Source organism: Hirundo rustica, chromosome 11 (genome assembly GCF_015227805.2).
Source record: "Hirundo rustica isolate bHirRus1 chromosome 11, bHirRus1.pri.v3, whole genome shotgun sequence".
Classification (NCBI taxonomy): Eukaryota; Metazoa; Chordata; class Aves; order Passeriformes; family Hirundinidae; genus Hirundo; species Hirundo rustica.
Genome location: NC_053460.1, coordinates 8,159,290 through 8,181,018, shown reverse-complemented (window position 1 = coordinate 8,181,018; position 21,729 = coordinate 8,159,290). Strand labels below are relative to the sequence as shown.

Sequence of the window (21,729 nt, the reverse complement as noted above, 5' to 3'; positions counted from 1 at the left end):
TCTGCAACACAGTTAAATTACAGCTGCCACTTTGAATTAGCTGGCTCTGAAACTCTTAATATTGAAATCGTGGCTTTTAGCACTCATTTCCCTTTGTTTGAAAGGCTCATCATCTATAAAATTAAATTAAATGTGTTTATTTTATAAATAAAATAATAAACATAATAAAATTTATCTACATCCAAAGGTACAGCATCCAGTCCTGTGTCCTGAGCAGTGCTCAGGACAGGGGTTCTTCCCTTTTGCCACTTTTACAAGTGGGAAAATCCCATAAAATCCTCACTAAGCCCCTGGGTTTCACTGCTGCACAGAAAGGGGCTGCTGTGCAGCCAGGATTAGTTTGACTGTAGTTGAGGGATTATTCAGCTTCTTCACTAGAACATGGGTCTTAAAATCCAGCAAGAGATCATAATCCTGCTTTCTGACTACTCTGCATAGGCTTGGCCAGGCAATGCCCAGTGACCAGTGTTTGCTCTTTTCTAGCTCCTACCAGCATCACTGATACACTACAATCATTTAATATAGCATTGTTTAAGCCACTATGATTTAATATAATAAATATATATGATAAAATATCATATAATTAGATATAGATATAGATATAGATTATGTAATCAAACATGCTTGGCACAGGCTGCTGGCTTTCTAGGCAGGTTGCATGGAGAAGCTGGACCTGACAGCACAAATGATATGAGGATTATCACACACCCAGGAGCCGTTTCTTGGAAAAGACTTCAAATGTAACCAAAAATTCACTATTCCTTTATCTGCCTGGCAGAGGAATGCTGAGGAGTGCTCAGATACTGAGTTTGGGAAAATGTTGACGAAAAAATAACCATCCCTACCCTTCAAGGAGAGGGATTATATGGAGGGAGTGGGGAGGGATGCGCAATTGCATCTGCACACTTGAGTACTCTTTAAAATGAAGAATGACCCTGTCTGCAAGGGCTTTTCTCTTTCACCTTCCCAGATTTGCTGCCCCAGCTGAAGCAGCATTTCTCCCCCCATCCCATGCCCATTCCTGGGATGGGAGACACTTTTGGATGGGGATGTAAAGAGCTGTTGTGCCAGATCCTGCCTCTACAGCTACGCTGCTCTCGGGGGAGGCAGGATCCGGCACAGCAGCTGCGTGAATCATTCCCAGGATAGACAACAAGGATCTCTGGATCTCAGGAGCAAGGCTATAAAGACATCAAGGAATATATCACATCCTTTTATTTCACACCTTTATACTGAGGGGGCTGATGTTTTCTTTGCAAGCTCAGGCAAGTATGTACTTGACATCCCAGGGAATTACTCATCCCCTCTACTCTTGGCTTCTAATTAGCAACTAAAGGGGAATATAATAATTAAATATGCCCAAGGTAACGATACTTGGAAACTCTGGGTCACGTTTCAGCCAGGGGAGGCGGCGAGTAGTTGGAGCAGGTGAGTTTGAAGTCTGTGGGAACCTGAAAGACACAAAAGGGAAGGAAAGATGAAGGAAAAAAACAAAAGCCAAGAAAAAGAAGAAAATCCAAACTGCACACTGGGAAAGCATTAGATTTGTGAATTAAAATGATGCTTGGAGTTAAGGTGATGCTTAAAGCTTGTCATGCAGTTGCCAGCAGTGCTGGGCAAAGTGAGAGACACCTGGCAAACCCCTTTCCCAGAAGAGTATGACAAGGATGCTGGGCAGCCCCCAACCCACTGGTTTTCTGCTCTCACAGGTGGGGGACAAGGTAAATTCAAGCATTTTTATTTCCCAGCCAAAGCTTGGTCGGTCTTCACCCCCTTCCTTCCCTTGGGGGCTGCAATTCAACCCTCGTTAGACCTCGAAGTAATTCCCATTAACATTTATGAGAATTTCATGATCAAAAGAAGAATCAGCCCTTTCATCTTCCAGACATGCCCCAACGCACATCACCTGGCCCCAAAAGCCTGTCCTGCCAGGCAGGAGCTCCCACCTTGTGCTGGGGTCTCTCAGGATGCACACCCCAAAACTGGCGAGAGCTTTGCAAGGTCAGTTTACCCTCCTGCACCCAGTTCATGGCATCAGTTCAGCATTTCTTCCCTTCCCTTCTCCCTAAAAATCAGTAATTAGCAAATCCCCACCCCCTCCACACTGCTTTTTCAAGGGGAAGGTAATATTGATAGCTCTGTTTCAGATAAAAAATAAGGAGTAAGGGCCAAGCCCTTGCCTGGAGCCATAGGATGAGCCGGCAGCTGAGCCCGACTCATAATCCTGGCTTTGGGAGTCCCAGCCCTAGCGCGGCCGGCTGGGTCACAAGGCGGCTCCCAATGAACCCACATCAAAGAGTGCTGCCGGCTTGTGAAAGCGTCCCAGGATTGCACGCCGAGCAATTCCTGCTTGATGGAAATCGGCCCGTCCCCTTCCCGCTGCCAGCGGGCCCTCGCTGAAGGTGCCTTCCTACGGTTACAGACGTGGTGCGGGCCAGCAGGTCCCCAAGGAGGGCATCTCCCCAGGAAAATGGGACGTGCCAAGTCCTTGCTGATGGCTGGTATTGGAGAAGCACTAGCTGGGATGTATTTTCCTAAAGCTGCAATCAAGGTGCTGGCAGAGAAGGAGGCAGCTTCCCAGGAAGATGCAAGGTGGGAGAACACACAATGAGCTTAGCTAATGTCTGCCACCGAGAGCAGAACAAGTCTTTGCTCCCAGGTTTCTGGGAAAAAGAAAGAAATCTCCACAGCCTGAGGTCACCCCACTGATCCGGTTTCACTCCCAAACGTTTCCAAGGCTTTGCCTATGCGCATGGGGAGTGGTTGGGAATGGCTTCCCAGGGCAGACAAGGGGTGATTCACCCTCTTCCTCCACTGCCAAAGGCCTGGCAAGCGCCAGCAAAATAAAACTACGTCAGCACCTATTTCCTGTGTTTCAAACACTTGTTTATCATCAGCAAACAATAACCTGAGATTCGGATCAAAGCCAAGCCTGCTTTCTAAGCAGCAATCACTCCTAGGGCTTCCTGCTGGCTTTCAGCACTTGCATGTGCTGGGTGTTTGCTGGGTGCTAAAATACTTTTTATTTTCTCTATTTGGGTTTAAAAGACTGGTCCCAGGCGGGCTGCGGTTCCATGTACCCCTGGCAGCTGAACCCTGGCCAGCCACGGCTCTCCTTCCCAGAGACCAACACAAAGAGGCAGCTGGAGCCGGCAGAGCTGAGCTGCCCTTGCTGCTGCTGCTGCAGTGCCAGGGCCACCCCTGGGTACCCTGCAACAACATCCTGCCTGGCAAGCAACAGGCAATGGTGAGGGGCATGGTACCCCCAGGGGCTGGCCCCCAGGGTCTCGGTGCTGTGCCCACACAGGGTTCATAGCTCCCTGCATCTCTGCCCATAGTCTGTACCCTCTGAGCCACGGTGCTTTGCCAGAGGAGCCCTCCCGGCTGCCCAGGATGTTGTATCTGGGTGAAGGAAGGGTGACCAAACCAATCACTGCTCCAGGGGGGATGATGAGCCCAGAGCAAGTGCTTTGGGGGACTCATGCCATGACAGAAGGACTTGTAGTAGTCTGCAGGGTCCCCAGAAGGTGATGTGCTGGGTGGCTGCACCACGGGCAGCTGGAGTCTAATGCTGGTCTATCCTGCGCCTCCGCGTGCCCGCAGGTGACTGGAACCACGTGTCATTCAGCAGAGAGCCAGGACAGACCTGTGCCAGCTCACCTCCACGGGAGCTGGCTGCTGTGCCTCCCTCCTCGCCTGCCTGGCACCGGCCTTGAGTCACTGCCAGTCACCGGCACCAGCCCTGACACCGTCCTGTGGCTTTCAGCAATCAGCTGTAGACACCCCAGGTGTCACAGGAACAGGTGCCTCCACCACACTTCCTGAAAGCTGTCAGCCTCCTTCTCGTCTTTCTAGGGAGCCCTGTCCCTGGCGTGCGCATGATGATGTTCAGCCACCACCATCCTCCCAGTGAAAATCACCTCCAGCTCTGCCTCGAGCACTGGAGCATCCCATGCTGACTCACCCACCTGGCAGTCTCCGGGGGTAATTGCCACGGATATGCCTGGGGACAGAGCCAGCAATCCCATGAAGGGGACGTGAGAGCCAAGGGGTACAGCTCTGGTATGGCAAAGGCTGGTGAATAAATTCTGTGCAGGGATCCTGCCTGTTTTGCTCAGCTCTGGGGAGCAGCATCTGGCCCATTTAAATGACGAAGAACCCCCCGGCAAATGGAGGGCAGGGGCCAGAAGGCAAATTGAGGCTGGCAAGACCTTGTCACCGAGGGAATTTAAACAGCAGGAAGGTGTTCCCAGCTCATCATTGTCACCCCAATCACAGGTTGCTTCTGGAGGTGGTCTGATTGGTGTGTGTCTGCCTGACAACCCACTGTTCCAGTCTAATCCCAAATTAATTACAGAATTTATCCCAAATCAATTACAGAATAGAGCAGGAGCAATGTAATACCTACCAGAGTCCTCACTCTCAGTCCTACATCACCTGGAAGATGCTTTTTTCCTTTCTGCAGAGAGAGAGGAAAGAAGGTGAAAAGGGCTGGGGTCTGACTGAAAACAGATGCTGGAGAGCTTTTCCTGCACCCTGTCCTTTCATGGCAGAGATTGTTCTCTTCCCTTTGTGTGGGCTTCACCTTCCTCCTCCTAGGCTAGAGGAGAGGGACCACTTTGGAGAAGCCACCTGTCCCTGTATCCCTGGGCTACCACCAACTGGGGACAGGGCCAATTTTTGCCTGGGTGGCCAAGGGTGCCGGGAAGTGGGGAAAGACACAACAGATGCAACGGTGATATTGCTGTTCCCCATTAATCCATCACAACACAGCAGAAAGCATTTCTCTCAGCATATTGCTGCACCACGGGAGTGTTTGGCTGATTATTCCAGCCAAGGAGCAGAGCAAATGCAAGATCCCAGGGAGATGTTGCCCCTCTGTAATGACACCAACACAGTACAGCAGGCCATAGCCAGGGTGGCAGGTGACCATCTGCATATGTGTTTCCCATGTTTGTGTTTCCCTGCTCCCACAGGAGCAATAAGACTCTTGGCATGCACCTGGTCCCTGGCACCGTCCCCTGCCATCACGCCCCAGAGCATCAGCAGCAGTGTGACATTCACATGACTGCAGGGCTGGCATGTCAGGGCACCAACAGGCTGCTCCAGGGTAGAGGAGCTGAGGAAGGGGCCCATTGGCTCTGCCTTTCTTAAGCTTTTCCATACTGATTTCCCACACTGGCCTGGAGAGGCTGGAGGAGACACTTGAGTGCTGGCAATGCACCCCATCAGGTCACCCAACAAGTTCCCAACAAGCCCAGACAGCTGAGTGGTAAAAATACTCCCTGGGCTGCTGTTTTGGCTGGATTAGCATCGACAAACTCTCTCAGCCAGGTATCTCAGGCAGAAGCCCAGCTGGGGTAAAACCCCAAGGCAAAGGAGTCTCAGAGCAGGGGGCAGCTGGGACAGCTATCACTGACACCATGGAGCTCACAGAAACACAGGAATGAGGAGGAAGGATGCTCCATGGCTGACAACGCCTCCTGCACAAGAAGCAGACTGTCTCAGCAATTTTTTTTTTTTTTTTTTTTTTTTTTTTTTTCCTTCCACCCTAAACTCTCACTGTGCTTGCGAGTGGGTGGGTAAAACCCGCCGGAGGAGTTGACCAGGGTGATGGCAGCTCACCTCCCACCCTCCTCCCCTGCACACCCAGGTAATGGCACACGGAAATTAATTCAGCAGAGTGGGACGAAGCACCGCAGCCGGGAAGGAGACAGGGCCCCGAGGTGCCATGCACGGCGCCAAGGGGACGTGGGTGCCACTGTCCTGGGGCACTGGGAGGGCACGGCAGGCTCTGGCCAGGCCAGTCCAGCTTGTTGCTGCTCTCGCTTGCAGGGAGGGTGTAGGAACCAGAGGACAGGGTCTCAAGCAGAGATTTAATTCCTGTCACCTCATAGTGCCAGCTCCCCATCACCCCGCTGTGCCAGCTCTGAGAGGAGGGGACTGAGATTTCCCAGCAGTGGTGGCACTTTCTGAATTAATGTATCCCCCAAGTCAGATTGGCAGATTGATTTTGGCATCAATCAATCAATTGATCAATCGATCAAACGCTGGACGGTGGGGGCTCCCTGGGTGCACCCCCTCAGCCCCGTGGGTGCAGCAGCACTCCTGAGACAGGCGTCATCTGTGTGATGAGACCTGGCCGTTCTCTGCAGCCCTTCCAACATCTCAGCAGAGAGGGGTGGGCACCCCGCCGGCCCTGCCTGCTGCCCCAGCACCCCGGGGAGGGGGCGCGGGGGGGATGCGGGAGTCCCGGGTCACGCTGCGCCGCCCGGGCAGTGAATCAGCAGCGCCCGGGGCAGCAGCCGGGCTGAGCCGTGCGCAGGCTGCAGGGGCGGAGGTTTTGCACTCGCTCCCGCCTGGCCAAGGATAAATAGGAGGCGGCTGCGAGTCCTGCCAAGGCTTCTTCCCGTCGCCCAACGCGTCCGACAGCAGGCGCCCAGCCCGGCCAGACATGGACTCTCAGGATTGCCCTTGTGCCGCAGGTAAGGCAGCGTTTCCTGCCGTCCCGGGGGGCAGCGGGAGCCCCAGCATCCCAGCGGGAACATCCCGCCCGCCGGCCTCCTCCGTCATTCCCGAGGTTCTCTCTCGTACGGGCTGGGCCAGCAGCTGGAGTCCTCTCCCAGCACTGCGGTGTCGCCTGGGAGTATCTCACTGGAAAGCGGCTGGGAATGCCGTGACCCCCCCTCTGAGCGAGGCTGGAGCAGCAGTGGATGCTCGGAGGGGAGGCAGTGCTGCTCCCGCGGATCTCTGGGTTGTTGGCATCCCCTCCCATCACCTCTTCTCAACCTCTTTTTTTGCTTTCTCCATGTTTTAGGTGGCACCTGCACCTGCGGGGACAACTGCAAATGCAAAAACTGCAAATGCACGTCGTGCAAAAAAGGTAAGAGGGATCCGTGAGCCCCCCGAGGGCAAAGGGGGAGGCAGAAACACTCGGGGGGTTTTCACTACACATCCGTGTATGCACTGAATCAAATCAATCTTAGCATTGCCAGTGGCGAGTTTATTCCTCACATACGGTTTTTTCCACCCAAAGGAGCACAGTGTGAATCCCACGCCCTCTCCAGGCAATATGAGTCACTCAGTACCACCTAAACCTGAGCACTCCCCCCAGTAGCCCCTGAGGCTCAGCACAAGGGGATGCTGGGGAGGAAACCAGCACTGGGATTTCTTCTGGGTGCTCCTGATGCTGTCACCCACAGCAGAGCTGTGTGCCATGAGGGTTTGCAAAGACAGGGACTGAGGGAATCCTGGTGACCCCCTGGGAGTTCCACACTCTCCCCCTGCCTCTCCAGTGCCAGCCATGGCTGCATAAACACCCTGGAAGCCACTGCTCCAGGGGATGCTCCTAAAAGGGAATGACGAATACATGGGAGGTCTCCAAAATAGTGAGACACCCCCAGGCCCCAGCCTGAGACTTCCCGAGAATGTCCTTAATTTTTTTTTTTTTCTCTGTCTCTCCCACAGGCTGCTGCTCTTGCTGCCCAGCTGGATGTGCCAAGTGTGCACAGGGCTGTGTCTGCAAGGGGCCCCCCTCTGCCAAGTGCAGCTGCTGCAAATAGGGGACCCCTGGCTGCACATCTGGGGGTGATGCACATCCGGGGGGGGGCAAAGAAGAATAACCTTATTGTGTATGTTGGTTGTCTTTTTTTATATATGTGTTCAGATTTCTTTAGTGTTTGTCACTTTGACATGTAATAAGCTCCTAAATAAAGTGATATGTATATAAAGGTCCATGAAGAACTTGGCACTTCTGTTGGGTGCGGCAGTTTCCCTGGGGAGCGGGAGGACAGTGCGTGTGGGAGGTCATGGCAAAGAGCCTGTGTCTTATTTTTGCTCCTGTCTTCTAATCTTGGCTCTGCTCTCCCTAGCAGTAGTTCTGACTCCTGTGTGAACACCTTCCCTACACAACAAGGGATTTTTTTCCCCCCACCCTCTTGTTCCCCAGGGGCAAATCCCATGCTGTCTCCTCCACCAGAGATCCTCGGGGCTAATGAGCAGCTCGTTATTACAAGCTTTCACTGTAATAACCATCCCAGCCCTGCCCATTTCCAGGGGGAATGTTTCCACGGCAGGTGGGGTGGCAGAGAAACAGGTTTCATTTTCCTCCTGGCAGTTTAGTTGAACTGGCTGGAAGAACCACGTTGCTTATCCCCCTGCCACCTCTGCCAGCCTGGCAGGGTGCTCCAGGAAAAAACAGCTCCACGCTTTTGCCAGCCTGGCAGGGTGCTCCTGGGGAGCCTCAGGTGACCTGGTTCCCCACCATGGGGTGCAGTGCACAGTGGGGTGTGATCCCCACAACAGGGTGCACTGCCTGTAATAGGGCTCAGTGCCTGCGATGGGACATGATGCCCAAACTGGAAAGTGATGCCCACTGTGGTTTGCAATGCCCATACCAGGATTCCAGTGATGGGGTGCAATGCCTGTGATGGGGCGGAATGCCCACGATGGGATGGGATGCCTGTGCCAGGGTGCAAAGCCCACAACGGGGTGTGATTCCCACGATGCCCGTGTCAGGGTGTGATGCTCACTCTGCCCACACACAGTCGTGCTGCCACCAGAACGCTGCACCCCGGGTGCCACGTGCCACCCTGCTGCTTCCCAGGAACATGACAGGTTCTGCCTGCCCCCGCATTCCTCAAATGCAGCCGTTCATGGCCCCTTTTTAGGTTAAAAACCTTTCATGACCCACCCAGGCACCGCCGCCAGGACTCAGCCGGGGATTTGGCACAGCTTACAGCACAGCACCCCTGCCCACAGGCTGCTCACAGTGCCAGTCCCTAGGGGATACCCTTTGCTCCAGGAGGGCTCCTCCCTCAGGGCATCCCCTGAGATGTCACCAGCACCCCAGACTTCTGCAAAGGCCACCCCTACGTCAGCTGGATTTAGGCAGGGCAGGCACATGGCAGGCATGGAGCAATCACGCTAAACTCCACTCTGCAAAGAGCATGGTTATCTTTATTGCTTCCAACCCAGAGAGAAGTAAGTGCCAACCACACAAAAACATCACTGGTGAGCTCACAACAAGAGTGAAGGAGAGGTTGCTAATGGGATTTATCACCAAACATCTGGTTTAACCAGCAAAGCTCACAGAAATGGTCTGGCTTTGCTGGCCCCTGTGGGTTTGCACTGGTCCTGCCCCATGGCTCTGTGCTGTGCCCATCCCTCTGCCCCATGGCAGTTTGATGGAGAGCGGCTGTCAGATGTTGTCCCCTGCCTTCAGGGGAAGTGGGGGGGCGGGGAAGACAGAGGTTCCAGCATCCCAGCTCTGAGCCCTGAGCCCTGAGCCCTGCGCTGAGCAGCTGCAGCTCTGCTGCTCACTTCATGACGGTTATAAAATCGGAGCTGGACCTGGCACTCCTCTTACATGGGAACAGACTTGGGTTTAATTACTCCGTGCCCTGGGAAACTGGAATACAAGTAGCAATACAGGAGACCCCTCCAAGCTCTGCTCTCCCCATTGATGTCTGGCATGGCCTTTCAGCAAGTCCGCAGCTCAGGGGATACTCATTCATTCCTCATTCTGCTTGCGGGATGACCTCACTATTTAGTGGAAATGCTCAGATTGGGAAATCAGGCATTTTCCAGGATCTTTTCCCATCCCAGGTTCACATACAGTTCTGCAGGGATGCTGTGCTGCCTTTTCCCGCTCATAGTGACATGGGTCCAGGACAACGTGTCCCGAGATTCAGCACAACCCCTCCATGTATGAAATGCAGGATTCCTAGCAATCTGGGGATTCCCCTGCTTTCCCTGCAGCTTTGGCCCTGCACAGTCATCCCACTTTCAGTATGGCCCCATACTAGCAGGGGATGTTCGATCTCATTTTGGGTGGTCGGGGCTCTCTTTTCCTCGACCACGGGTGCAGCACGACCCGCCCCGCCGGAGGGGGGGCCCGCGGGTGCAGCACATTCCAGAAGCACTGCGCTGGGCTGTCCAGGAGGGAAGTTATTTCACAACCCGTGTTTATGTGCAGTGACACCACACGTGCTCGGTTATTCCACCTCTCCTCCTTCCCGCTCCCCCAGTGGCGTGTGCAAAGCCCGCTGGCTTCGCCTCGCTGCTGCTGGCAAACACTGCCAGGAAAAAACAGCTCCACGCTTTTGCAAACAAGCACGAGCCGTACCCTGGCACAACCACCTTGGGTCACTGAGCCTCTCCTGGTCCTAGAGCCCGCTGGCCCAGGCTCCATGGGGATGGACCCCGTCTACAGCACCGGCTCTGAACCCAGGCTTGCCCCATCTGTGACACCACCAAGAGCAGGGGGTGCAGGCACGGGGACAGCCTGGCACTGTCCCAGCCACTGTCTTCCATGCTGGATGTTGAACTGGCCACGGGCACGTGCAAGGTGGTGGAAGCCAGTTGGCACATAAACCTTGTGACAAGGTGGAAAACTCACAGGGACGAGAAAGTGATTCCCAGCAGCTCCCAACAGGCAATGCCAAGCTACCACACTGCATCCCCATGCTCACCTGAGGGAACTGCATGAAACTCTGCCAAGGGAGGTTTAGATCGAGTATTAGGAAAATGTTCTTTACCCAGAAGGTAGTCAGGCCCTGGAACAGACTCCCCAGGGCAGTGGTCAGTGCACCAAGCCTGACAGAGCTTAGGAAGTTTTTGAGCAATACACTCAGGCACATGGTGTGTTTTTTGGAGTTGTCCTGTGCAGGTTCAGGAGTTGGACTCGATGATCCTCGTGGGTCTCTTCCACCCAGGGTGTTCTATGATGCACCCCTCCTGGGAGGGCATCTGAGCACCAGCCCCACAAGGGCTGCCCAGGGCCATCCCACTCTCCTGCGGGGCGCTGAAACAGGCTCATCCTCAGGGACAGCCCCGTGCACCCCACAGCCACCCTGAGGTGGGGGGCACCGCTGCACCGCAGTGCTGGACCCACGGGGCAGCGTCACGGGGCTGTCCCAAGCGTCCAGGACCTGGTGGCGGTGCCATGCCACTGGTGTTACCCCCACACCCCGCGCATTCCAGGGTCTCGGATCCCCGGAGTGCAGCACCCTGCCGGGGAGGAGGGTGCAGGTGGGACACCCCGGCCTCCCCGCAGCGGGCTGGGAGCGAGGGTGGGCGGGCGGGTCCGTGACCCGGGTACGCACGGCACGGCACGGCCCCGGGGTGGGCACGGCCCGTGAGTGAGCACGGCGCGGCACCGCCCCCGGTGAGCACGGCCCCGGGGTAGGGCAAGGGTCCCGGTGAGCACAGTACGGCCCGGGGATGAGCACGGCATGGCATCGCCCCCAGTGAGCACGGCCCGAGGGTGAGCACGGCCCCGGGCTGAGCACGGCACGGCACGGCACGGCACCGCCCCCGGTGAGCACGGCCCCGGTGCCGACGGCCCCGCTGCACCGTGCGCAGCGCCAGCACCGCCCCGCGTCCTGCCCCATAAATAGCGAGCGGCCGGCGTTGGTCGGCACCGCTGCCAGACCCGCCGGACCGAGCCGAACCGAGCCAAGCTAGACTGAGCTAAGCCGAGCCGAGCCGAGCCATGGACCCCCAGGACTGCACGTGTGCCGCCGGTAAGTGCCCCGTCCTGTCCCGGCTGACTCCCGCCTAACTCCCGGCTGCCTGACTCCTGGCTGATGCCGCTCTCCTTCCCTCGCTCCCCAGGTGACTCCTGCTCCTGCGCCGGGTCCTGCAAGTGCAAGAACTGCCGCTGCCAGAGCTGCCGCAAGAGTGAGTGGGGGGCTCAGGGAGGGGGGGCCAGCCTTGTCTTTGGAGGGAGCTGCCACTGCTCTGTGGGACATCCATGGGCGCCTCTCTGCTCCACTGGGAAACTTTTACTGTGGGACTCCCTGGGCACCTCGCTGCTCCATAGTGGAACCCCCCCTTCCCCTGTGGGACTCCATGGACACCTTCCTGTCCTACAAGGGAACTCTTTCTTGTTCTGTCGGACCCAATGGGATCCTCCCAACTCTTGCCCTGTAGACAGCCCCTCTTGCCGTGTCGGACTCCATATGGAGACCTCACCACTCCCTCTCTTGCCCTGTAGGACCCTCATGGGATCCTTCCCTCTTCCCCTGGCCCATTGAGACACACATGCACCCTCCCCTCTGGAGCCCCAGTTCCAACCTCTAGGACACTCATGGAAATCTCCCAACCCATTGGGATCATCAGCCCTGCTCACGCAGAGGTGCTGTCTCTACTCTCCATCGGGTCCCTCTGCCTCACAGAACCCCAGTCCGTTCCACCTACCTCGTAACTCTTGTGTCCTTCCCCAGGCTGCTGCTCCTGCTGCCCCGCGAGCTGCAGCAACTGCGCCAAGGGCTGCGTGTGCAAGGAGCCGACCAGCAGCAAGTGCAGCTGCTGCCACTGAGCCGCTCATCTCTGCCTGTAAATAGTCGGCACGCGTCGGTGATGGGGGGTGGGGGGCACAGAAAAGCCTATTTTTTTGTTGTTTTTCATGTTTTGTATTTTCTGTACCAGTGGTGAAACTGGATGGAAATAAAGGAGTTTTTCTGGAGGTACAAGTGCTGCTGTGTGGCTGGGTTGGAGGCTGAGCATTTTTGCCACTTGGGACACCTGTGTGGCAATTGTCACTGTGGGGTGGGAGAGGGCTCACAAACACCCCCATGTCCTTCCCTGAGTGGGCTCTGCACCTCCTTGAGGGAAAACAGGAGCTTCACAGGGCATGGGATGGACCTCATCCTACAGGTGGGGTTGCTCTGGGCGTCTTTAAGGTGCTGGTCTCCCAGGGAGGACAGGTGACATACCCAGAAGTGTGGGCAAGCAGGAGGAGGGTCTCTAGTCCTCTCCAGCATTTCTTTGGCTCCATGGCAGGTGCCTCTGCACCATGCTTGCGGCTTCCTTTGGGTGAAACATCTTGTGGGAGCAAGTGTGGTAGGTGGGAGGGTGATGTGCACTGGCAAGATGCCCTGCCCTGAGCTGCTGCTGGAGAGCACTTGGACAAGTTCTACTGGGGACAAACCTCCCTTCCTCAAGAGCTCATGCGTTCCAAACCCATCCATTGCAGAGCAGATCCATCCCCAAAGGGACACTTTCCCTGCAGCCCCCCCATGCCAAATACCTGCAGCTACAATGCCTGGCTCCTGCTGCGGGCAAAACCTCCAAGCACTTTTTTCCACCTCATTTTTGTAAAGCACCTTGCTTAAAGCTGCAATGACCTCCAGATGCATGAGGGCAGGCAACAATAGCCATGAGTGCAGTGCTTGGCTGCCTGGATTTGGGGTGGCTGCTGGGATGGGGGAGGGAGGGCAGTGGGGAGATGCATGGGATGTGTTTTGCTTCTGAAAGTCTCTGCCAAGTGAAAGAGTCACTTTTTAGGCGCCTGCTTGCCCATGCATGTCTCCTGGGTGTGCCCCACCACAGATGTAAGGTCCCAGCTCCGCTGCCCTCACCCATTTTGTGCCTCTTCGGGCAATGGGACAGCTCTGCCTGGCAGGAAAATCTGCAGTCCTTGATGACAGGGCACAAAGGACAAGATAAATTTAAAAACCAGCAAAATTGGTCACTTGGGTACCCACGCAGTCCTTTCTGCTGGGCTGGGTGGCACAAGATGGGGTGTCTGCACAGTGAAAGCATGGCAATAGCAGTTCCCAGGGATGTTTCAGGCATCCAGGATGATCTAGGCTCACCCTTTCCCTAAAGTCTGCCCAGCTTCAGCACATGGCTCTGCAGGGGGTGCCCAGACTGCTCAGCACCCAACTTTGCCAGTGAGAAAAGCAACACCTAGCTCAGCACCCATTTGCCTTTTAAATGTGTTACCTTATTGCATCAGGCAATTTGTCTTTGCCTAAGCAGCCTCTCAGCCCTGCTTGTTGCAACAGACATGTAGTGCTGGAAATGGGTTTTAAGGGTCTGCCCTGCCCTAAATGCATATAAGAAACAATCCCATGGGAAGACGCTTTGCTGGAAAAGAAGACTGGCATGGCTCTGCTGCTGGAGCCATATGAAACACGGCTGCGACCCCGGCCACTGTAGCGGAGGGGCTGCAGACTGAGCCCCCCGGGGCCAGGCGCCCGCATCCTGCACCAGAAACAAAGCCGGGCGCGGATGGGGTTTCCCCTCACAGGAAGCGCCCCAGGGCATCAGCCACTCCCCGTTCCCAGCAGCGTGCCAGGGTGGGACGTGGGCACACACTTCTGCACCGTGCCGGTGCCAGCCTGCCCTGCCTGCTCCTGGTTCTGCCTGCACGCCCGTCTGGCAGAGCTCCTCAGCCTTGGTGCCTTTTCCAGCCTCCCCAGGAGGGATTTGGGGCAAGGAAAGCCACAGGACCAGCGGAGTGGGTGCAGGCACCCATGTGAGGAGCTGGTCAGGGATGTACCCCGTGCCTGCCCTTGCCTGTAGCTGCTCTCAGTGAGGGGGGTGGGGGCTTTCTGGTCCCCTCAGGAGTATTTTCTATTAAAAAAATATACTTTTTGATGAAGCAGGAAGTGGACAGCTCTGTGTAGTGGGGGGGTGAGGGGAGCCTCTGCTTGATCCAAGAAGTTGATGTGCTTTATCCAGCCCCGCAAAGAAAAGCCCAGCTCAGTTTGCCGAGGTGGTTTGAGGTGACCGTGCATCCCCTCTGGGCACCCAGGGGAGCCAGGGCAGGGCGGTCCTGGGCGCACTCCCAAACGAGCAACCCTGCAGCTGCCCACGGGGCTGCATCCAGTTCCGCTTTTTCTGGCTGTGTGTGAATCCCAGGGAGATGATGGATGTGGCGCTGGCATACACCACGCGCAGGAGGGACGAGTGCCCTGTGCAGAAAGGATATGCGTTCTGTGCAGAGCAGTGATGCCCTGTGTGCACTGGAGACGAGCGCCCTGTGCACACGTGAGAGGAGCCTCTGTGCCGAGGGGACAAGCGCTGTGTGCAGAGGGGACACGCACCCGGTGCAGAGAGTAAACACACCGTGGGCAGAGGTGACAGGCACGTGTGCACAGCGGAGATAACGCCCTGCCCTCAGGGGACGTGCACGCAGGGCAGAGGGAAAATGTACCCAGTGCGGAGCGGAAATTACCCAGAGCAGAGTCACAGAATTATTGGAAAGGTTGGAAAATCCCTCTAAGGTCATCAAACTCAGCTCCTACCCTAGCACTGCCAAGCCCACCACTAAACCAAGTGACACATCTACATGTTTTTTAGATCGCTCCAGGGGTGGTGATTCCACTACTTTCCTGGGCAGCCTGTTCCAGTGCTTGACAACACTTTCAGTGAAGTATTTTGACTAATACCCAGTCTAAAACCCCCGGCACAGAGACGAGAAGCGCCCTATGCTCATGGGATGGGCACCCAGTATGGAGGGTACAGGCATCTGACGTACAGGGGATAGCACCCTGCGCACCCTGGGCAAGGGAACAGGCGCCCTGTGCGCCCAGTGCAGGGGGACGGGCACCCACAGAGGGCACAGCGCCCCGTGTCCCTGTGCAGAGGACCCGGCTCCCGCCCCAGGAACGCGTCTCCCGGGCGGCTCCACTGCCGGTGCCGCCGAGCCCTTCCACAGGGATCTGCTGCCACCTGCCTGCCCGCAGCACCGCCGCCCGCCCGGCCCCGGCTCCCCGCCTGTCCCCGCTTCCCTCGCTCCCTGCCTGTGTCTGCCCTCGCCCGGTCCCGGCCCCTCAGGACGGCTGTTCCCCCGTCCCGCCCCGGAGGGCACCAGCGCTGGTCTCCGGGCGGACAAGGACTCTCCTCGCTCTGGAAAGGTGCCCCGGGAGCCTGGAAGGGCTCAGGGAGAGCTGAGGTGGCACAGCCACCCTACCAGGGCACCCATCCCATCAGGACACCCATCACACCAGGACAACTGTCCCACCAGGGCATCCTGCCGGGGACAAGTGCTCCGCTCAAACTGAAGCGACAGGCAAGAATGTGCCCTGATCCCCTGTGCGGACTTGGCAATCAGGAGGAGCGACTACAGCCTGTGCCAGTGCTGCCTCTGGCCTGGGAAATGCTTCTAACACGGGAAAATCTGCAGTTAGAGACCGTATTAATAGGGAAATCTGTTCAGCTTTGACGGTTTGATGGATGGGTGTTTTGGAACAGTAGCAAGGCCCAGACATCATCTTACACAAGCAGGCCTTTCCCAGTTCCCAGATTTTGCCCAACAAATCCTGTATCATTGCAATATCTGTTTTAGGGCTATCGTGTGTGAGCCCAAGAGGGGACCAGAGAGGACCGCTATACACCCTCGGGACACCACCGTACAGGTGATGGTGAGAGTACCTGCTGGCTGTGCCTTTGTTTGCTGGTGCATTTGGCCGGAGGAGGCAAAATCGGGATGAATTCGTTACCCTCATTTTACCTCCCCAAGAAATCAGCTCACAGACGGGGTTTGCCAGCAGGAGTCAGCGCTGACTAAGCAGGGAGAGGAGGAATAGCGAGGAACAACCATATATTTATTTCCGTCCGTCTATCTCATCTTTCGGCGATTTTGTCGCGGCGTGGCGCGCAGCGCGGGTAGGCGGGACGCAGCCTCGAACCCGCGGCCTCCGGAAGCAACCCCCCCCCCCCGCCCCTCCCACGCCATTCGATCCGCGCCCTCCTGCGAGCGCCTCAATAAAGTTGTTCTCGCGAGGGGGCGGGAACCGGCACGCGGCGGAGAGCGGCGGTTGGGCCAATAGAGGCACGGGGCGCCGGGACGCGCGGCGGCTCGGCCAATGGAAGGACGGGGAAGGGCGGGAGGGCAGCCAATGGGAGCGCGCGGCGCGGGCACGGCGGGTGCGGCGGGCGGCCCGGAGCGCAGGTGAGGTGAGCGTGCCGCGCGGGCGGGCGGGGGCTCAGCCTCCCTCCGCCTCTTCCCTCCGCTTCTTCCCCGTCTCCGGTGCTCGCTGCCTGCACCCCCGCCCCGTCCGGAGCCCCCGGCAGCTGCTCCCCCCCGCCCTTGTTTTCTTTGGCCCGTGCAGGCCGCTGCGGCGGGAGGCTGGCTGGGAGCGCTCCAGGCTTCCTCGTGGGCCCTCCTGGGGCTCCCCGGAAGCCGCTGCTGTCAATAACGCGCTCTGTTGCCGCGGGGCCGGCTGTGGATGCGCGAGGAGGGGTCTGTTCTTCCGAGCGGGTTTGTGCCGGTCGCCAGTGCCAAGCCCGGCTGTAGAAGGGGAGTTTTAGCGTTTAACCAAAGTACAGTGTTGGTGCTTTAGGAAGCAGAAGTTGGTTGTCTGGGAAGATTTCAGGAGAACGTGTTTGTGTATGTGTGTGGTTTGGTGTCTGTTTTGGGTTCTGTGCATGGGGGTTGTTATTCCCCACTGTGGGTTTGCTGGGTGGTTCCTAGGGATTCTTAGAATGTTAAGAGGTTGGAAAGGACTTAAATATTAATCTAGTTCCACCCCCCATCCCCCCACCCCCACCACGGGCAGGGACACCTTCTGCTAGACCAGGTCGCTCAAGGCATTATCCAACCTGGCAGGATTGAATACTGGCAGGGGTAGGACAGCCACAGCCTCCCAGGGCAACGTGTGCCAGTGCCTCACCACCCTCACGGTAAAGAATTCCTTCCTGAATCTGAATTGCTCCTCTTCAATGCTTATCTGTTACTGCTTGTCCTACCACTGCAGTTCCTTACAGAGTCCCTCTCTGGCTTTGCTGTAGGACCCGTTCAGATACTAGAAGAATACATGAATATTTAGTGGAAGGCTTGAAATGTCCAGGTGCAAAGAAGGACTGGTTCTCTTCTGCAATTTGGGTGTGTTGTTTTAGGGACAGTAGGTATGGCATGGAGAGCCAGGGTGATAGTGAGACAGGAACACCAGTTCCTGCATGCTTTAGTGCTGTTTCACTTATGTTGTGTCTTAAAAAGTTTTCCTACTCCTTGGGAAAGTTTGCAAATAGAAAAAGCTTAGAATTGCTTAGAAGAATGTATATGATTCTGTCATTTAAATCCATAAAGCTTCTGTGATGCTGCTATTACAGGAAATTCAGTGGGGGGGAGGAGATGGGTTTTCATCTAAGGAACTTAAAATACTGAACCAAGTGCTCTATCTAATGAGGGTCAGTTTGCCACTCTGTGCAAGTTGAGTGCTTAAAATAAAGACTGTTTGGAAAAGGGGGGAGGAAAGTGGTAAGATGGCAAAACTGCCAGCTGAGTCAGTTATTCAGAACAGTGGGGACTTGAGACCATTATGAGGAATTTATGGCAGATAAAAGGAAGTGTTGGCAAACGTGTGATAGCGTGTTTTGGTAGGAATCACATAAATGCCTACTTTTCAGGTCCACATTAAATGATGAACAGTGTAGAGAAGTGTCGTGTGCCCTTTCTTGTCCTTTCTCACAGTGCAGGTGCAACTGACCCAATGTTACTGCCTTTAAAACTTTGGAAAAACCCTTTCTGTTCAACATACCTGCTGTAAGGGCTCTCTGGGGTCATAAGAAGATTGGTGTTTTGCCTCCATACACCTCCAGATGAGATGAAGAAAATATGCAGGACTCAAAGCCATTTTTTTAATAGGATGCAGAGGAGCGTTAATTGGTCGGTGGTAGAAGAAACAATAGGTTTTGAAGGTTGTTTTGGGATCTGTTCAGAATTTTTCTGCATCTGCCTTTTGCTGCAGGGGGAACAGGCTGTTGTATCAGATGGGGTACCAAATATAGCATGAAGCTTTCAGGCACTTGTTTATAAAGTGGCCTATTGTAATTTTATCTGGGTTTAGTGTAGTTAGGGTATGGAAGCTTTCCGTTTGTTAGGTTTGATAAACATTATTGTGTTTTACGGACCAGAGGATGGTGTGCTGAAAATATGCAGCAGGTATTTGAGCTGTACAATTGTCCACCTCCTCTCTGATTATCGTCTCTGTGTTTCTCAATCACTTCCCCTGTCTGTAACATGGGGATTACATTGCTGGCTTCTTTGAGATGTCTGGATATCTCCTTGTGCCGTGTGCCATGTGAGAGCTCGGTAATACTGCTGCTGTTCAGACAGAATTCCCCAGGCCTGCAAAATGGACCTTTTTCTTTTTCATGTTTAGCTTAGTAGACAGAAGCTGTTCCACTCTCAGTTGCAGCCTAGGCTTGGAGCCTGTCAAAAAACCATTTATCTCAGATCTGGGCTGTAGGAAGTACAGCATTGCTGGCTTGCTCTTACTACTTGTGCTCTTGTTCTTTCCACAAGAAGCTGATCCTGACTTATCAGACTGGGTCTCTTGAGACCTTTGAGGTGAGAGCCTCTTGGAGAAGCCAACACTGATTTCTTCCTTTTTGTGTCCCATTTTGAAGAATCTTTCTGCACCTTGTGGAACTCTTGGTTCATCAGCTACTCAGAATGTAGTGGGTGAGGCTTTCCTTCTCCCCTGTGACATCTTTTTCCTTTCTTTTTCCCAGACCTCTGGAAAATCCTAATTCTTTTACTGTTTCTCAAAGTTGATTGGTTAGTTGACACAAACCCTGTCAATATGTGAAGTACAGCAGACACTTGCACATGCATTGGAGTATTTCAGCCTTGTATATTTCTGAATCTATTACAGTAAAATGTTCATCGTGGCTGTATTTGGAGTAGAATAGCTACAGTTTTCTTCCTAAAATAGCATCATAGTGCTCTTGAATTTTTAGTGTTTTTTAGGTAAGAAGTCATCAATTGTAATCAGTCTGAATAGACTTAAGAAACCTGTCATCTTTTCTGTTTTCTTTGTGGCTTAAATTTAGTCAGCTCATACAATATATAGTGCTTATGTGCGGTTTTAAATGTTGGGGAAGTTAAACTGGGGTTTAATGGAATTGTAGTCTAATGCAGCAGCTTCTATTGATAAGTCATCAAAGTTGTTTTACAGAAGAGCTTTTTCAGTCCTGGCTTTTAGCCCAAGGTCAATCTGGTTTCACCGAAGTCAGTTTAATTTCTGAAGTATTTTCTTTCTCGTAGGTGTTGGTTGTTGCTCCTTCCCCAGCCAGACATGAAAATCTGCCATCGCTGTGCTCGTTACTGTGGAAGCAGTTTCCATCTTGCACAGCAGCATGAAGAGTCAGACTGCAGTCTCCTGAATGCAGTACATTCTGTCAGGGTGGAGACAAAGTTGTTTGCACTGTTACAAATATACGAATATTTAGTCTAAATGTTTGAATTCTGTCACTTAGAAAAAGCTGGTTAGTGTTGGCTCTCTGAGTTTTGAGTTTCTTCCAGTGCTTGATTATAATCACAGGTACTTTACCTTGCTCCAAAATAACCAGTTTATTCAGTATTTGCTGAATTAGTTCAGTCTCAGAGTTGTTGCAGTTGTCCTACACCGGCAAACTTATGTGACAGATCTTACATGGTGTTAATGCAATGTCTGCAGGTAAAAAGCGCACGTTTGGCATCAGTTCTGTGGCACTGATTTTTCACGCTTTTGGTTTCAGTAGTCTGAGAAGTTGGTGCTTCTTACACTCCCAGCTTTTTATCTCGGTAATGAAGAGAGGAGATGGACCAGATCGGATCAAAACAAGCTGGTGTCCGTGTTGTTCTCACAGTCACTGCTCCAAGAGGATCTGATCAGTTTTTGGATGTACAGGAGCATGACTATTCTGGTCAGTGTCTGCCAACAGAGCTGTTCCTGGCAGGGATGCATCTGAGTTATTGCAAGTAAACACTGGGAAGATGTTCTGTACTGCATTGCAGGGCATGAAACTGCTTATTTCCACCCTCCTCCTTGTTCCCCTCTGTCTGGGTGGCACGCTAATCTGTTCAAACAGATCCGGTCTCTGCTCTCTCACCTGATTAACAAGTCATTGCAAATACAATCATTCCCTCCCTCAGCTTTACAGAAGTGTGTGGGGAGTGCTTGTGAAATTCTCCATTCCTGGATGCTGCTGTTAGGGTTTGTCCTGGCATCCAGGCAGGAGGGATCGTTTTCTCTCTCAAACTGCATATGTCTTAATGAATCATCATGCAGTGCTTTTAAATCATTAGTCCAGACAGAGGAAAGCGCTGCTACTGCTGCTGGGTGTACTTGGGAATGGTGGTGAGACTCAGAACATGAGGAGTGTTCAAATTCTCCTGTAAAATTGCTTTGATATAGTTGAGGAGTACAAAGAAATACTTGAATTGCAGGCTATTGCTGATTTTTAAAAATCCCTGTTTTCTTCTTAGGGGGCTTCCTCAAACCAGATACTCTCCACTGATTTTACTTTTGAGTAAATTATAAGCAGTTAAGTTTATGCTTGAGATGTTTTCTCTTATTTCATCCGAGGTTTGGTGCAAAAGCTATGAGAGAGGGACTGTACTGAAGATTTCCATCTCTGTAGCACCATTCAGCACCACAGATTTCTGTGATCTTCTGTGGCCTTAGAGAGGTGCCTGATGCTTATTGCTTGTAGCTGGTTTAGCTGCAAACCATGATTTGGTGTGTGAAATTGAGGTTTGGGGTTTCATATTTGGTTAATGTAGACACCATTGCAGCTACATGTCTTTTTCCATAGTAATCCCAAGCATGTATGCTTTTGTCCTTTCTGTAAAAAATAACGGGCTCCATTCTGAGTTTAGAACTGCATGATGCATTTAGTGCCTCTTCTGTTACAGCCCTTGCCTTGTGCTTTGACTTCTTTAATTATTCTGTCACTGAGTCAATGCAAGGAATTCTTACACTGGTAAAACTTCCTGTAGGCATTGAATTTAGACACAGGTCTTCTAAACTGGAAGAACATGCACTTACTTCTTTTGGCTGGGGGTTAATGACATATGGACATAATGACATATTAATGACACCTTTTAACAGATTGCTAGTTACGGCTGTCTGTGTGCACCTATATATAGCTCAACTGTTTTGCTGTTAATTTTAACTTCATGTTTATGTGTGTTTTCAGCCCTCATATGTTCCTATGCTTTATGCT

The 21,729-nt window shown here is 53.7% G+C and overlaps 2 protein-coding genes across 10 annotated transcripts in view; both read left to right on the top strand.

Moving 5' to 3' along the window:
* The first annotated feature begins 11,111 nt into the window (after window positions 1-11,111).
* On the top strand, window positions 11,112-12,469 carry LOC120757734 (metallothionein-2). Its single transcript, XM_040075298.2, has 3 exons — window positions 11,112-11,525; window positions 11,617-11,682; window positions 12,228-12,469. The coding sequence occupies exons 1-3, from the start codon at window positions 11,495-11,497 to the stop codon at window positions 12,320-12,322; spliced, it is 192 nt and encodes a 63-aa protein (XP_039931232.1). The 5' UTR covers window positions 11,112-11,494; the 3' UTR covers window positions 12,323-12,469.
* Window positions 12,470-16,640: 4,171 nt separating this feature from the next.
* Window positions 16,641-21,729, top strand: part of NUP93 (nucleoporin 93) — a 78,350-nt gene continuing 73,261 nt past the window's right edge. For 2 of the 9 annotated variants that reach the window (XM_040075197.2, XM_040075190.2), the window contains exon 1: window positions 16,644-16,687. The gene's annotated coding sequence lies outside the window, so the exon portion shown is untranslated. Of the gene's footprint in view, window positions 16,693-16,785; window positions 17,126-17,282; window positions 17,419-20,304; window positions 20,428-21,729 lie in introns of those variants that run through there. The other 7 variants (XM_040075191.2, XM_040075192.1, XM_040075199.2 and 4 more) reach the window with 7 other exon arrangements.